At 34.9% G+C, this 18,282-nt stretch overlaps 1 protein-coding gene across 1 annotated transcript; it reads left to right on the forward strand.

Annotated features, from left to right (window-relative positions):
- On the forward strand, positions 1-17,749 carry cln3 (CLN3 lysosomal/endosomal transmembrane protein, battenin). Its single transcript, NM_001007306.1, is given in 15 exon segments — positions 1-231; positions 315-351; positions 430-526; positions 1,530-1,613; positions 1,766-1,845; positions 4,331-4,416; positions 4,494-4,566; positions 6,743-6,886; positions 6,966-7,126; positions 7,226-7,278; positions 9,362-9,430; positions 9,515-9,570; positions 13,027-13,120; positions 13,231-13,371; positions 17,346-17,749. Coding segments are annotated over 15 exon segments (1,341 nt in total). The 5' UTR covers positions 1-182; the 3' UTR covers positions 17,463-17,749.
- Positions 17,750-18,282: the final 533 nt, after the last annotated feature.

Genomic DNA, 18,282 nt, shown 5'->3' on the forward strand with positions numbered 1-18,282 from the left:
GAAAGTGGAAGAGAGTAACACCTTTCTGTTGATTCGACATAAAACACCGCAGATGAGCGATGATCATACACGATGACCGCTGTCATGAATCTACAGTGTTTATGACTGACTGCGTTTAAACTTGCCTCAGCGAGAGACTTTAAGTTTTCTCTATGTGACAAATTTCTCCTGTGAAAGTCGCAATGGATCGATCAGTCAATTCTGTCACTGCCAGTACATCTGACACCTTAGGTAAGATGCTTTAACGACATTTTAACAGTATTTTATTATTCATAATTTAGGCTGAAAATGTGTGTATCTGTGTGTGTCTTCAGGTCGTTGTCAACGCTGGAGGAATTGTGTTGCGTTCTGGTAACGTTGAGTCAATCTTCTGTCAACATTGCATTAAGTGATATGATATGTAAACTAATCTGTATTATCTCTGTTTAGGTTGCTGGGGCTTTGCAATAACTTTGCATATGTGGTGATGCTGAGCGCAGCACATGACATCTTACAGAAACAAGAGTCTCAAAACACAACAGCACCTGTAAGAAACCTCTGAGCATTGTGTTTTTATTGCTCAGGACTAAATTTCTTTAAAATGTTTCACAACTTCTTCATTTTCCTTTAAAAATAAAGCTGGATCAATTCTACACTGTAGTAAATACCAATACACGGTGACACAAATTTATTTAGTACAGTAATAACAATACATTTTGGATAATTACATGCAGCTTAACCTAACCGTCATGAAAAGTCCAATCCAAATATAATACACTCATTTAATTAGTATTATACAGTACTTACATGCATTGGTTCATTTTGACAGTGAGATTGCAAAATAAAGTATAACATGGATATATATATATATATATATATATATATGTATATATGTATATATATATATATATATATATATATATATATATATATATGTATATATGTATATATATATATATATATATATATATATATATATATATATTTATATATATATATGTGTATGTATATATATATATATATATATATATATATATATATATATATATACACACACACACACACACACACACACACTGGCGATCAAAATTAGAGAACAATTTACATATAATTGAACAATTCTGAAATAATGTCATGAACAGCAAGGCAATGTCATGCTCAACAGTTGAAGGAGTTTTTGTCCCGTCAATACCTTGCTACCAGAACACTTTTTCCACAAAATAACTAAGGCATTTCAACAAAAAAACTTTATTTTGCAGAAAACAACAGAAAATTATTGAAATATGGGAGAATCCCCAGATAAATGGGAATGTTGGTAGATATGGTTATTTAGTCGTTGTTATCTTGGGATAACATACTGTACCTTGGAATGTTGCTACTAACCAATCAAGTAATCCAGACAGCAGCGTAATAAAGTGTTTATTAAATGTATTAATACAAAAATATTAATAAATAAAATAAATTGTATGCACTCTAGACTGAACTATGCTAAACTGTACTTGTTTTTGACTTGTGTGACTATTGATGCTTTTGTTCGGTTCACTCACTAGAGTCCAGCTCCAAATGGGACTAACATAGAATTCAGGAACAGTAGCAACAGCAGTCGCTATGACTGCAATCCTGTGTCCACTGCTGTAAGTCTGTCTTCCCTAAGTGCCTTTGTATTTCACTTACATTTTTCATTTACCCTGTTCATTTATACGCTTGTCTGTCATGTTGCCTTGTCGTATGAGGGCAAATATTTGATTAGGGAATAATGAGACTTTTGTTTTGTCTCTCTTTCTAGGCTGTGCTGTTGGCTGATATCCTACCCACCCTATTAATCAAACTCACAGCGCCTTTCTACATACACAAAGTGCCTTATGGGTAAGTTGACAAGCACTTCTTTATTTGAGGTCTAACTGCTTAAATATGAACAGGTTTAGCCATGTAGCTTTAAATGCAAATAATGTAGTGTTGTGATAAGAGATGGATTGACACTGAAATCAATGGCAAAACTGTTCTTAAACTTAAAGGGACAAAGTCTGATGTTTTTCAGTTAAATGAACACTCTGCTATGTTTTTCTTACTTAGATTAGTTTCTAGTCCAATTATCAAATAATTATTAAATCAACAAACTTTTTAAAAATAATCTTGTTTTTTTCTTTTGACATAAGATTATTTTCTTACCTCATAGACAGATTATTTTGCTTGTTTTAAGGAAAAACTCACTTATTTTGTATATATTATTAGACGTGTCTCAATATATTTTTTGTTATGCAATATATCGAACCAAAATATATTGTTATAAACTATATTATTGTCATTTTAAGACCATTTTATGCCACTTATTATATAATGCTAGAATGAGAGTAATAGCATTATAATGCAAGTACACTCTTCTAAAGAACACATCATATTTTATTCTTAAAAATATTTTATTTAATTTGAGTTTTTTCCCCTTTTCCCTTTTTTATGTTTTAATATTTTATTGGGTAGGAATTGGGAGTATAAACGATCCATTCTTATCAAGTAAATCACAAACAACTGGAAAAATCAAAGGGACTTAGGGAAATAAAAGATTTGAGAACTACTGTTTTACTAAATATTTTAAGATTGTTTAACATAAAGTGAATTCTGCTGTAATCTAATGTTTGAAATGCCACAAGGAAACAAGTTTACTCAAAGTGCTGAGGGATGTTTTTAAAATTGTTTTAGATTTGAGAGTTCAGATGCAAAAATCTCCAAGTATTACCCAAAACCATCCAATATTTTTGTTCAGTAACTTCACATCAGGCAACGCAAAGAGCCTATTTTTTGCCATAAAAGTGGATTTACTGAACACACAGGAGTTTGTGAAAAATGCTCATTCTAGAAGAAAATTTCAGATGGCACTTGGAGGAACTCCTTATAAAATGTTTTTATAATGATGTGAGTTGATTGTTAGTATTGTTTTAAAATTATTGCTGTGTTATCATTTTTTGATATTGAAAGAATACATACAATACAACAATAAACATAAAAGTTTCCTTCTTTCTATTTTATTTTATTTTTTTAGTTTTAACACAAGTCCCACCCCAAGACCCAAACATCCCAAAGCAGCTTAACACAATAATTAGGGTCAATTATAGTCATTTTAACAATTTAATAATCAGGCATTGGAATCAGAATATGAAAATGCATATATTCTAAACAAATAAATAATAAATCTTAACAAAAAAGCACAAAGCAAAACAGTAACAGAGCCTGTGATATCTGCTACCAGATCTATTTTCAGTTGTCAGACATCCACATGAAAATATGCTATCACTTAAAGTAAATACTAAATACTAGTAAATACAAGTCATCTACAGTAAATACTATGGTGTTTTTTAGCCATACTGACACCGACACCTCCATTAGAGATACAGATGTTGCACAATCAGCTAAAATGTTGTTTGAATGTTTTTTTTATGTACGAGCGAAATACACTCACCAGCCACTTTATTAAGTACACCTGTCTACCTGCTCTAATTTCTAATCTTTTCTAATCAGCCAATCACATTGCAGCAACTCAATGCATCTAGGCATATAGACATGGTCAAGACTATCTGCTACAGTTCACACCGAGCATCAGAATGGGGAAGAAAGGTGATTTAAGTGAATGTGGCATGGTTGTTGGTGCCAGATGGGCTGGTCGAAGTATTTCAGAAACAGCTGATCTCCTGGAATTTTCACGCACAACCATCTCTAGGGTTTATAACCACAGTGTATGGCTACTTAATGTGCCATATCATAAAGCACGAATCATCTCCGACTGGTTTCTTGAACATGACAATGACTTCACTGTGCTCAAATGGCCTCCACAGTCACCAGAACTCAATCCAATAGAGTACCTTTGGGATGTGGTGGATTCGCATCATGGATGTGCATCCGACAAATCTGCAGGAACTGCGTGATGCTATCATGTCAATATGGATAAAAATTTCTGAAGAATATTTCCAGGACCTTGTTATATTTATGCCACGAAGGTTTAAGGCAGTTCTGGAGACAAATGGGGTCCAACCCAGTACTAGTAAGGTATACCAAATAAAGTGGCCGGCGAGTGTAGATTGCCTCACCAAAAGATGATTGAGGTAATGTCCATGTGTTGTGCGATAAGTCGATATATTTATTGTTGTGACAGGCCTAGATATTATTTCTTAAAACAAGACAACATAAATCAAAATACATTTTGATTTAGGATTTTTAGATATTTGGACTAGAAACAAGACAAAAAAGTATGAAAAGCATTATTTGCAGTGCAGTTCTATTGAATTCAAGAGAAAAAAAGCAGATAAAATTGTTCCTAAATTGATGATGATGTTTTCTTTTCTCTCTTTACTGTAAACAGATTCCGTGTTTTGGTGTGTTTCTTTACGGCAGTAGTCAGCTTCCTGATGGTGTCATTTTCATCAACAATATCGATGAGCATAATTGGTAATGAGCATGTGTGTTTGTGTTCTTCTTAAAAATTGGCACATGATATCTGATTAATGTTGTGAATCTTTTCTCAGGTGTCATCTTTGCAAGTGTTAGTTCAGGATTGGGAGAACTTTCCTTCCTCTCGCTCTCAGTGTTTTTCAGCAGGTAGAGCATCTAACAAACCCATTCATTTATTCAAGTGGGGACATTGTTGTTTTGGCTGAGTATTCACTAATTAAATTATAATAATCATTATTATTTAGTATAAAAAAATTGTATTAATTATTCATCCATTTTCCTTCGGCTTAGTCCCTTATTTATCAGGGGTCACCACAGTGGAATGAACCGCCAACTATTCCAGCATATGTTTTACGCAGCGATGCCCTGCCAGCTGCAACTCTTTTCTTGGAACAAAATTTGTAATATCTATAAACAAAGACTCTAGAAAGCACGAGACATGTCACTTGTATCTTTTTGAATGGGGAAAAGTGTAACGGTGAACAATGGCAAAGAGCTTAGAATGACCAGCAGCGCCCAGCAACAGCCCCGGATTCCGCCATTTTGGTGTGAAAGCGATCTGCTGTCTATTGGATCTTATTGCTGGCAGACTTCTGCTTTGCTTTTATTTATTTATTTAAAGACGCATTAAAGCTGAGATACAAACTGAAATACGACAATACAACACTTACTATTACAATCATCAGCACTTTCAACAGTTTATTTTACAGACTTATAATATATTGTTTTTCTATTGGAATTTTCATTTCATAATGGCTCCCAAATTGCACTATAGTGTTGCCTCTTGGTGATTCTATGCTCTTTGGTAATGGTGAGTAAAGCCCTGCCTACTAGTACATGAGCCAATCATCGATCGCTATATAGCGAATAAAGCCCACCTTCTAGTACAACAGCCAATCATCAGTCGCTATAGACTGACGATACTCCGGTGGAGGGGCTCGGGCCAGAAATGAGTTTCTGCAGGTTTTGTATAATTTGGATGTTTAGAAATGAAACTAAAGGGACTGTTGTTGTTTAATTTTATTGGTGGTTCCTAATATGGAATTGAATTGTAAGCTTTTCAAGCAGTTTTGGAGAATTTGATGTTTTCCCATTCAGACAGAATGCCCGAGTATACTGCCCGAGAGGTGTTTCAAAGATGCCCGCTAAGTGAAATGACTTGCATAAAAGGGACTTTCTTATAAATGAATTAGTTATTTTCATTACAGTTCATTCCATTTTGGGATGACTCCTAAAAAAAAAAAGTAGGGATTAAGATGAAAAATGGACAGTTATTATTGTGTAATTTTGATCGAAATATAAAAGCCCAATAAGCAAGCTTCAATCTAACTGTATTATGACTGAGAGATGTAGAATTTAGTTGTGTATATTGATGGTGATTTTTATGTATTTATTTTCAATCAAATTTAGCAGGTTGTGAGGATATTCTGTGGATGCATAAAATCAGATTATTTAATGCTAAACTAAATGGTGTTCTTAAGAATCTCTTTTTTCAACATTGATAAAAGTAATAAATGAATTTTATAGTGACAAATAATCATATTAGAAGGATTTCTGACACAGAAGACTGCAGTAATGTTGCTGATAATTCAGCTTTCAATCAAAAAAAATATGTTACATTTTAAAATACAGTCTTATACAAAAGTTTTGCCACCCCTTGATAAATAACAGATTTAACTATGAATAAAAAAAACTAGCAACTATGCATAAATGTTTGCTGAAAATATTGTGCTTTTTTATCATTTCTAAGATATACTATGTCAATTAGAAAAAATCACCAAAATTTGTTATTTACTAGGGCAGTGTTTCTCAACCACGTTCCTGGAGGACCACCAGCTCTGCATATTTTCCATGTCTTCTTAACCAAACACATCTGATTTAGATCATCAACACATTAACACAGACTGAAAGACCTGTATTGGGTGTGACTGACAAAGGAGACATCCAAAACATGTGGTGTTGGTGGTTTTTTAGGAACGTGGTTGAGAAACACTATTAAGAGGTGGCTAAAATTTTGCATAAGACTGTATATGCAAATAGATCAGTAAGTAAAATTTCATCATATATTGTGTATGTTTGGTCAATTAAAATACTTGATGAGCACAAAACACTCACTGTTAGCATACATATTCCATTTTTACAAACACAGTTTAAAGAAATTGTTCACCCAAAAATATAAATGTATCCCTGTCAAGTGTTTTCAGACCTTTGAGTTTAAACTATACATTGTTGATATGCTATATTGAGCTGAGCACTTTTTCTTTTGCTCATTTATAAATTCACTGTTTCTCAATGCTTTCCATTTGTGTTTCCATCTTTTTAGTGACGTGTTAAGTGGCTGGGGGTCCGGCACAGGGGCAGCAGGAGTCGCTGGAGCTTTACTCTACTCTGCATTAACACAGGCTGGCCTGACCCCACAAGTTACTCTATGGATCATGCTGGTGGTCCCTGTTATTTTGGCTGTTAGGTCAGCAGAATTTTCTCAGCCTACTAGATTGTATATCACATTTGAACACAAGCACATAAACTGCATCGTTTCCTTTCAGCTATTTTGTCCTCCTGGTGTTTCCGCACTCATTTCCACAGTGGAGATGCCCCGAGGTTAGTCAGAGCCTTTCCAGAGGGCTGAACTCTGAGGAGAGACGAGCTTTAATTGAGGAGGACACGGATACAGATGAGGACTCTGAACCAGCTCTGGAAGATCAAGGTATGTGGAATTTGTTGCTTGTATCTTATTTTCAATATGATGATGTGTATGGTGTCTGTTCGAATGACTGTACTGCCTGTGTATTCTTGTTTCTGATAGATGACAAACACATCGGACCCCTGACCTTCACTGAGAAAAAATACATCATTAAGGTTAGACCTGCTTCGTGGATTAAGTTTTTTTTTTTCGGCTTGAATGAAAATATCATTTGAGCATTGTGCTGTACAAACCTAAAAACAAAGAGAGATAAAACAACATAGAATACATCCAACATACCAAAAAGCATCACCGATAAATAACAAGGCACCAGATAGGTACAATAGGATCAGTTTTCTCCCAATTTAAAAGCTCTTTCTGGAATGTGTAGTTAAAGTTTCCCTCTGAACAAAGATTGATTGGAAATTGTTCTAATGGACATAGGTGACCCATTCCACATTTTAGGACCTACTTCTGAGAAGACTCAATCTCCTTTTTTCAATATGGATCTGGAAACAACTAGCATTTTTTGGTTTGATGACCTCAGTCATCTTTTAGATATCCTAACATTGATAAGATTCGACAGATGAGTTGAAGCTAGGCCATTTTAAACCTTAAAAACATACATTACAATTTTAAACTCAATTCTAAAACATATCGGCAACCAATTTAGGGAGCACCGGATAGGAGTAATGTGGCTAAACTTGCGATTGCCAGTAATAACTACTGCCTACTGCGTTGCCGAGGCCATACTTCTTTACTATTACTTGAGTACAAAAGTGTAGTCTTTTTAAACATGAGCATCTGTACTGCTTCTTGAGTAAAGCATGTGTGTACTTTTGCCATCTTTGCGTATGAGCTGTTAAAAAAGTGTTTCTTTATAAATTTTTAAATATTTTCCAAATTATGTTGAACAGAGCAAGGAATTTTTCACAGTAATTCCTATAATATTTTTTTCTTCTGAAGAAAGTCTTATTTGTTTTATTTTGGTTAGAATAAAAGCCATTAAAATAATTTTAAGGTAAATATTATTAGCCCTCATTAAGTAATATTTTCCATTAGTTCCAGAACAAACCATTGTTATACAATGATTTGCCTAATTACCCTAACTTGGCTAGTCAACCCATTTAAATTTTACTTTAATCTGAATACTAATGTCTTGAAAGCTATTTAGTAAAATATTGTTTATTGTCAACATAGCAAAGATAAAATAAATCAGTTATTTGAAATTAGTTATCAAAACTATTATCTTCTCTATGTTAAACAGAAATTGAGAAAACATGAAATAATTCAAATTTAACAGCAGGGCTAATAATTCTGAAAATCAACTGTAAATCCCACAGGCTTATGCTTCACATGTTCCAATAACTGTATCTCTGTAATATTGTTATATTAAGTCATTATACAATTACTGAGGTAACACGAGGCATATCCAGTTAGTCATATGATGCTTACTTGCAATGAATTTGCATGTGATCCTTGTTTGCAATAGTTGTATTGAGGCATCTTTACACAGCAAAGGCGGCACAGAAACCAAATCTAAAATCTCTTTATCTTTATATGTTTAAACGATAAATGTTTTGACTTTTCCGTTTACTGTTTAAAGCAGTATAACATCTTTAAACGCTGAATTCTGATCAGACACAGACCTGCTTTAGGGCTGCGTTTTAAACATCTAAATTCAGTTAGTATCCTTATTTTCAATTAAACACCTTTTATGTGCCCAGCACAATTAAAATGTTCTTTATTAGCTATGTTTCGGTCCACATCTTATTTTGTCCATTTTATATTACATAAACATTGAATGGAAACACCAAGATGTGATTTTAATTTGCACAAATGTTTGAGTGACCAAGTTAGTTTTTGCTTCTATTCAGTTCTTTAAATGTTTATTTATAATGTATAAAACTGTTACTCAATACAAATGAATGAAGAAATGAGTGAGTGTGTTACTGTGTGTGATAATATGTGTTGTCTTTCACTTAAAGGTGCGACGTTTGTTTACCTTGGACAAAAAAAAAATCTAAAATGGCTTCTTAGCTTGTATAAACATTAATTTTTATTAGTCATAAATCATGCTATATTTTTTTAGGAAATTACTGTTTTATTCTCTTGAACATGGGATCAAAAGAGTAATTTATTAGCAAATATTTTATCCAATACATTACAATATTTACGCAGCTTTTGATTGGAAACAGAGATAGATACTTTATAGTCTAGTTCTTTTGTTTGTGCTCTTACACGTGTGTTTTTTTTCAGGGTCTGTTGAAGTTTATTTTTCCTCTTGCTTTGGTTTACTTTGCTGAGTATTTCATCAACCAAGGACTGGTGAGTGTTTTCTCTATCAGAAATTAACAGTAAAACAGCAATACAGCAATAATACTCACTATAAATTCATTCATCTCTCATTAGATGGAGCTACTCTACTTTCCTGACTCCAGACTTTCACACGCTGAACAATATCGCTGGTAAGACATCATATCATCAGGCTAGACTTCAGTCAGTCAGGGGTAGAGCAAAGCAAAAAAGTAGTTTAAAATAGGAAATTGTTTAGTATTAAAATATTCCTACAGGATGACACGTGTTACACCTGTTTTTTTTTCGGATTTAAACCCCTCAGTGCACGCACACTCAAATATGTGCCAAACTCCAGAAAAGATATGCTTCTGGTGGGAAAAAAATGATCTTGTTGTGCTTTCCTAACTCCTGACTAAGAGTGTTACAATGTGTGTGACTTTGGCCTTGACCAGTACAAAAGAGCTTAGCTGCTGTCTGCATTTGACAAAAATATGTTGTTTATTAAAAATTTCCTTCACAACTATTAGTAATGTTGCACTACTAATGTACCTTGGGGTCTAAATTAATAGATTCATTTGATAAGAAATTCAGTGATGTTGTATAATATAACACTTAAAATATTTACTTTTCCAAATAATTTTCTTTGGTAAATCTTGGTAATTATTTTATTATTTTAAGTCTTCAGAATCAAATCATTATTCCAAATTTAATGTGAAATGTATTATTATTAATCTAAAAAAGCATTACCTGATTAATGCTTTTGCGGACAGTGTAAAATGTTTGTGATCTTTGAGAAAGTAAACATTCAGCAAAACAGCATTTATGTAAAATAGAGATATTTTCTAATATTGTAAATGTCATAACTGTAACTTTTTATTAATTGAATGTGTCCTTGATTAACCAAAGTATATATTTATCCAAAAAGGCCTTTAATTGTAAAATAACTTTTGCTAGAGCATTTTTTTAAATGCATCAATTAATAGAAAAAAAAGAGATATGGGTAAAGATACTTTAAATAAAAATGTATTTAGTAGTAATTATAAGACAGAATTATTAAAATGTATAAAAGCTGTATAAATAATGCCCTATAATAATGTCCTCAAGAGAAAAGTTCTTTGTGCCGTAATGCTGCAAAAAAGATCCAGTCTCAGTCATAAAACACATTTTTATCCTGGTAGTGTTTCCTTTTATTATTATTTAATGTATCCTCATGCAGCTTTAGAGTTGTATGACTGACTATCTTCTCTGTGCAACTCAAAGGAAGATATTTTGAAGAATGTTAATGAACAAAAAGTCTTGGTACTCTTTGACTTCTGTTATATTGACAAAAGAATAAAAACACACAAGACATTTCTCAAAATATCTTCTTTTGTGTTCCACAGAAGACATAATGGGATGGGATATTTGAAACAACATGGGGAAATGATGACAGAATACTTTTTTGGTGAACTATCCTTTTAAAGGGTCATGACACCCCCCTCTTTCGGTTTAGGTCTACCTCAGAATTGTATTATTTAAAAAGATGCATCATAATGGGTGTGGAGCTCCGCGAGCAAAGGGCAGGAGTGGGCGTGGCCAGCAGGGGAGGAGGGCAGCGAACAACTGTTGTCAGTTAGTTCACAAAATGAGACGCAAACCGCGAGGAGACGCAGGATTTTATAGTTTATAAAGTTAAAATGCAAAGAAATAAACAGTAATTTTATGCCCTGCTACATTTGTTATTCGTAATTTCATATACAGACAACCACAATTTATATCATTATAAAGATATTCATGTTCATGTAAACACTATAAATGAGGACGTTTCCCTCAATCCCCGGGTCTGAATCATAGGTCTGAATGCAGACTCAGTGCTGCAGGTCTCCTGCCCTGTCTATTTTAACCATTAGCCCTGTTGGTAATCTTGAAGATTTAGGCAAACACAGCAGCACGGCGATGTGTCTAAATCTGCACGAACTCCTGATAAAAGACAGCATACTCCACCTCTCATACTGCTCTCCTGACAAAAATGCTTGCTGGACACAAACAGCTTTGCTGTATTGGCCCTGACGGCATCGCAGAGAAAAACATGAAACAAAACCCTGTGGATCATGGAAACAAACACATATGACCCTTCATGAACAGCTAAATACTGTGTGCCATGCGTCACCGATTTTGATCCCACCACAAAAATTATTTTAATCCCGGAAGATGAAATTAGCTAACAAAAGCAAAATTGTCCAGTTTTTCCCACAATTAAAGCTGACAGGTGCTAACATTGTTTTAACTGATGCTCAACACACACAAATCTATTAAAATCTCAAAAAAGTACTTGAGGGTTTTGTGAACCTTTAAGGGAACATCAAAAATGCACTTTTATGAATGTTCTAGACCAGGGGTTTTCAACCTGTGGGGTGTATTAAGAGGGGTGTGAGAATTCGAGGTGTGCACTCGAGTAAATTATGATGACTATTTTTATACGATCACTAGAGTGAATCTGGTTAACTTTAGGTCCACAGCTAACTGTCACTTGTAGAGTTAATGTACAAATAAAATGGACCGGGTGCTTTTTATAATTATTAAGGGGGAAAAAAAGTAAAACTGGTGAGCCATCTGACAAAAAGTCAACAAAGACTTATTCTGAAAATGTAGCTCTATGTACGTTTCTGGAGATTGCAAATTATGTAGCCAGAAGTACATATGGCTACATTTTATCTTTAAAAGATCGCTACGGGGTGTTATGATGCCATTTCTTTTTGCACTTACCAGCTGACCGCTTACCTCTGTATGGTTGGTTTTCTCGCTTGACTGGGTTCGAGTCCGGTAAAGTACATTTCCAGAAAGTGGGTGCGTCAAAAACAGAATCCAAAAAATAAAATAAACAAGAAAAAAACAGAGTAAGAATGTGGTAAAATCTGAAAATGTGGTAAAAATCAGGCAAGGGCTTTTCTTTTTTGGAAATTTTATTTATTTTTTTTATTTTTTTTAGCAGGTCAATCGGTCCTTTAGAAAATACTATTGGTTGGGTTTAGGGAAGAAGGAGGGTGGGTCAGTCGATTAGTCAGTCAGTCAGTCAGACAGCGGCCTCTGGTGGATTTAAGTGAGAAGAGCAGACGCAAATGGCACTCGCAAGAGAAATTTGAGATCTAATTAGCATACACAGTGGCCTCTAGTGGATTCACAAAAACAAAAACTGCAAAAAAATGTAGCTCCTAGGATGTATTTGGTGCTCTCCAGAAATGTTTTCAGAATGAGCCTGGGTTGCAAAAAGTGCCCTTTTGAATCAAATCTTCCCTTCTGGATCTTTCACTTACTTTAAAGACACTACTGACTACGTTTACATGGACATCAGTAATCTAGTTATTTGCCTTAGTCTGAATAAGACAATAATTAAGGTGTTTACATGAAGTGCTTTTTAAATGTTGTGTCACCAGGCTAACCATGTTTCCTGCAGAGTTTTATGTAATTTCTGGTGTTTCATCTTTATTTTTTGACTTTAACTGCAGTTCGGCAGTTTCACTCAAGCGAGTGAAAGTGGAGAAAGTGGCGTGTGTCCTAAAAGGTTGAAAAGCCCTGTTTTAGACCAGTGTGCTTGAATTATGATGTTCTTTATTTCAATCTAAATGTTGTCATGTTCTCCTCTGCAGGTATCAGACAGTTTATCAGATTGGAGTGTTTGTGTCGCGTACGTCTCTCTTCTGTTTTAAAATCAGGAAGATTTTTCTCATGTCCCTCTTACAGGTGAAATATGATGTAAAACACACGATAGCATGAGCTAACACATACATATACAACAGTAGTTAATACATTTGTAACCCTTTTCATGACATGCGTTACTCTTTCTCACTCAGTGTGCCAATGCTGTTCTGTTGGTATTCGCGGTGTATTACCAGTTCTTGCCAAACATATCTGTGGTGTTTGTTATTATTGCCTTTGAGGGTCTATTGGGAGGAGCAGCATATGTAAATACCTTCTTTTTCATCAGGGAGGAGGTAGGTGAACATCATTCAAACCTTTTAACTTTCATATCAATAAATTTGCTTCTTTCTGTTTCTGGGTTCAAGCATTTACTTGTTTAAATTGAGAAAACTTTATGAATTGTTATAATTGTTTACATAGTCTTGTCACGTATCAAGGGGATCCTGTTATGCTCTTTTACAAAATCTTGAATCAGTTTGGGGTTGCATTAAACACATTTTTCACATAACTTACAAATGGTTCTGTTAGTTCCAGTATTGGCAAAGGCCCAATATAACTGTGTGTGTGTATGTGTGTATATGTATATATATATATATATATGAGCAATATCACACGAGTAGCAGTGCGATATGGCTGTATATCAGCACTGAAGGGAAGCGTTCATTGGCACGAGGCCGCAGGCCAAGTGCCTTAGCGTCCCACCAGTGCTGATATACAGCCATATCACACTGCTACGAGTGTGATATTATGTTTAAACAACAGTTTGATGGCACAATCTTGTATATAAAAAAGAAAATCAAACACAGAGAAACCCTTTTGTATTAAGAACTACTTTCTTCTGCCATTCATTCACATCTGCAGCTGACGTCAGAACAGCAGAAGCCATTACTAATTCACCAACGTCACTTTAGAGCTAGTGTTTGAATGATTCTCTATAGCGTAATGTCTAAAGTGATGACAAAAAATCTAATTTTGCTTCTTTTTAAGATTATAAGGCTGAACGTGACATGAATTACCCTCCATCTACACATGTATCTCCCTACAGTCTATTATAGTCTACAGTATTTTTCTGTTGTCATCGGTATTGTGACGGGTGCCAGGTGTCCCAATGTTTACCCGGAGAATTTAGGGAATAAAAAAAGGAGACAGAAACCATTTCGCTCTTCCTATAGGCCTTTATGCGTTTCTCTCAAGTGCTGTCGTCTACATACATGCCAGTCAACGACAATGAGTAGGCAAAAGGATAAGAAAGACACACTCAAACATCCGTCGCAAAATAAAATGTTACATTATTGAAATAAAAGAATGATACAGCAGTGGAGGGACCATCACACACTTCTCCTCAGAGCTCGCCAGAACTGAACTTACATCTCAAAGGTAAAACAACCACACAAGTCTTCTTAAAGGGGACATTTATGCACAATGCATATCATACATTAAGCGACCTTTACAATATCACAATAATTAACCTCGAAAAATGCAGTGCAATCACTACCAGACTGCTGTTGTGTTTGCGTTAAGGAGGGACGAGGCTTAATTCAGCTTCTTATTCGCAGCTTCTTATTGACTCTATCCGGTCCACATTAAAAACAGTGAGGCTTCCATTTTTTAGCTTCGCGCTCAAGAAAACACAGAACAGTTTTAATCAAAGCAAGGGCTTATTATGCGGTCCTGGCACCAAATTGTGGATGGACAACGTCAACCGTCTTTGGTCTACTACACTTTGGTAGGCTAATGGCCGCCAACAAGCTCTCTTAGAAATTGTAAATATTTTAAAATAGGCACTATTCTTACAAATAAACTGCATAGTTGCAATCTAAACAACTACATTCTCGACTAAAAAAGCATATTTGAAATCATAAAGCCCGGGAACCAGCACTTGTAGATCAAATGAGCCATTTGTTGTAGTACTTGAATACTGATTATTAAAACTAAATATCTCCCTTTGGAATGGATTTTGTGATTTGACCCTCTCCCCACCCCACCCGTCACCTCCTTTATTTAATTATTTATTTTACAAAATCATGGTACAACTGTGCCTGTACTTGCTGCATCACAGCCACCAATATTTTTATGATTAATGACATATGAATCACTGTCTGACCATCTGAGATTAGGTATGGGTATAAGCTTTATGATCATGATTTTCAGGAGTATTAAAGCACAACGAGAGTGTGTATTAGTGCTATTTGTTTGCTTTTGGCATCTGATGGATCAGGGGTGTCAAACTCAGATCCTGGAGGGCCGCACCCCTGCACTGTTTAGATCCAACCCTGCTTCAACACATTTACGCTGCGGTCACACTAGACTTTTCTCCCCTTATACAGGGGATTGCAGGATTTTATTCCAAAGTACACACAAATCCAGCACGGCCCCGCCCTCATTCTGATAGCTGTTACGAATGCATCAAGTGAAATAAAAACATATAACTTATATAATTTAGCAAAATTCGGCTCTTTTTATCTTTGTATTTTTATCATTTTTATTTTTTATTTTTTTTTAATATTTATCTAATATTTATGTTATTTATTTTAATTTAAATATTTTAATATTAAATTTAAATATCTAATTTAATTATGTACATATTTATTTTAATAATTATGAATATATCTTCATAATTAAAGCAATAGACAAATTCCTGCTTGACATTTTAGAAAATATTTTGCATAGCTACCCAGTTTATATTAAAGATCACCAAGAACAAAAAAAAAAACACACACACAGAAACGTTACATGGCCCAATAAATGTCCAACTTTTTTTTAACTGTATTGTAAAAAAAATGGTGAAAATTGCCCATTTTATTTTTATAAAACATTTTTTGCTTCTTTTTTTATTAAAAACAATACCGACATTATATTTCCTCGTTGTTCAAAGAGTCTGCAAGTTCATGTTTCATGGATATAGGATGTATAGGACTGTGGACATTGATGATGTTAAGCGTGTCTTTATTCGATGCGTAGCAAAAAAAAAAAGTCTTTTAGCAGTGCATGTAGCTGTTGGTAAAGTTCTCTCCCGGATCAGAGCGAGTTTTTGTGCTACCAAATGCAGCGCTGCATGCAATAAACTCGCAGTCAGTCAGGCGAAGTAAAGGTCTCATTGCCCAGGATGTCAATTAAATTATTCAAGCTCTTGCCACAAATAAAATAATAGGCTATTTTATTATTTTAAAATTTTAGACAACGAGTCAGTAATTTTTATTATACTTGGTTTTATCTAAGTCAATGAAATAATGATTTTAATAAATAAAATATGTTCGTAAGAATGTGGTAGGACAGTAATTCTCTGACAGAGACTGCTTTATGGTTTAAAACCCCTTTTCAAAACTGCATCGTTTAGACCTGTATCTTTTTTTAATGTTAAATATAGTATAGTTTATTTGTAGATATCTGATAATTAGCGCACTTCTGCTGAGCCAGCTGTGTCATCTTGGCAACAGAACCGCGGCATCAACACACAGAATCTGTCTGCACAGTTCAGCACGGTTGTCTCCATGCGGAGAATTCCAGGCCGAGAACAGTTTGTAATCGTGTCGCGCCGTTCCAGGCTCAGTGGAGAAACAATCGTAACCGTACTGAAGTGTTCTTAAAACGATTTGGCACAATAATAGAAAAGCAGACAGCTGTAGTGTATACTGTTTATTAATCAATTTAAATGATGTCACAAATGAATAATAAAAGGCGCCATTAATTCCCGCCCTCTTATGGTAGGTACGCACAGTGCGTACAGCCATACAGCTGCAGGCGCCACTGCCGTATAGACTTCCATTCATACGCACGCAAATGCGTCAGACCGGAAAGGCAAGATTGTGCGACAAGTTTCACAGTTTGCTGTGTTGCAAAGTTCAAGCTTGGTGAACCCTGACCTGGGAAATCACATCACTTGACTGCATGAGACCCATCGAGGATCAAAACATGACCTCTATGGACAAAAATTTTAAATATGGAGCAAACTTTTTAAAATGTCTAATCATCTTGTTTAATCCCGTCCCTTTTTGCAGCGCAGTACCACAGAATTTTGCATGCTCAAACTCTAGTGTGACCGCAGCTTTACCTGTAGGTTTCAAACAAGCCTGAAGGACTCCATTAGTTTGATCAGGTGTGCTTAATTAGGGTTGAAACTAAACTGTGCAGAGGTGCAGCCCTCCAGGAACTGAGTTTGACACCGGTGTGATAGAATGTTTAGACCCAGAAACTCAGCCGCATGATGTTAGACTCAACGAGTGAATGTTTTCTTATGCATTATGTCTTGTATTTTGTTTCTTGACAGAGTGTTGAGCGGGAGAGAGAATTTGCGATGGCCACAGCCACCGTAGGGGACAGTCTGGGAATTGCTTTTTCTGCAGCTGCTGCCTTCCCCGTTCACCATTATTTCTGCTCTTTATGAGTGCATCAGGAAAAAAATTACATTTGCTAATCATGTGTTGATTTCATACACCTGAAATTTACAATAACCATATTCCCTTTTGTGCTTTAAAGTCGTTCGTAGTGATTTGACTAATTATTATTTCTGTTGATTTTCAATTTTAACATTTTTTAAAAAAACATTCTGACTTACTAAAGTTGCATCTCATCAAAGACTGAATCATTTTTGGTGAATTTTTATAATGTGTGCTTTAATTTATTGTCTTCTTTGTAAATCCTAATCAGGGAATAAAGTGTTAATGTTCCTGACATTCTGTTTTTTTTTCTTTTGGTTTTAAAATATTTTGTGTGCGCAAGTGTGTGTGTGTGAGTGCGAGTGTGTGTTAGTGCGAGTGTGTGTGTGTGTGTGTGTGTGTGCGCGAGTTTGTGTGTGTGTGTGTGTGTGAGTGTGAGACCTGTTAAAATAATATCTAGTTCTTCTATTACTAAAGAAGTTTCATTTCTCTTTTTGTGGCTAACGATGACGTTCGTGTGTCCTCGCTCTTTGTTTTGCAAATATTTTTGGGGTTAAATGTCTGCTGACTGTGTTGCCTTTTCAGGATGTTAATTTCATTTCCCCTTATTCTCCTTATGTGATGTGTCAGTTCAACTTTAGGAACCAAGTGGAAAATGGAAATGTTTTATTAACCACTAGATGGAGGTACAGAGTTGCACTTCTGTGTGAAAAGCATCAGGGGTGTCTGGCTTTCATCATGTGGCATGATGAAAAGCCAACTAACCATGTGGCAGATCCTCATTGTCCACTTTGAGCTGTCAGATTTCACAACAGTTGTTAACGAAAT

This window comes from Danio rerio, chromosome 3 (assembly GCF_052040795.2).
Source record: "Danio rerio strain M-AB ecotype USA chromosome 3, GRCz13ab, whole genome shotgun sequence".
NCBI classification, from domain to species: Eukaryota; Metazoa; Chordata; class Actinopteri; order Cypriniformes; family Danionidae; genus Danio; species Danio rerio.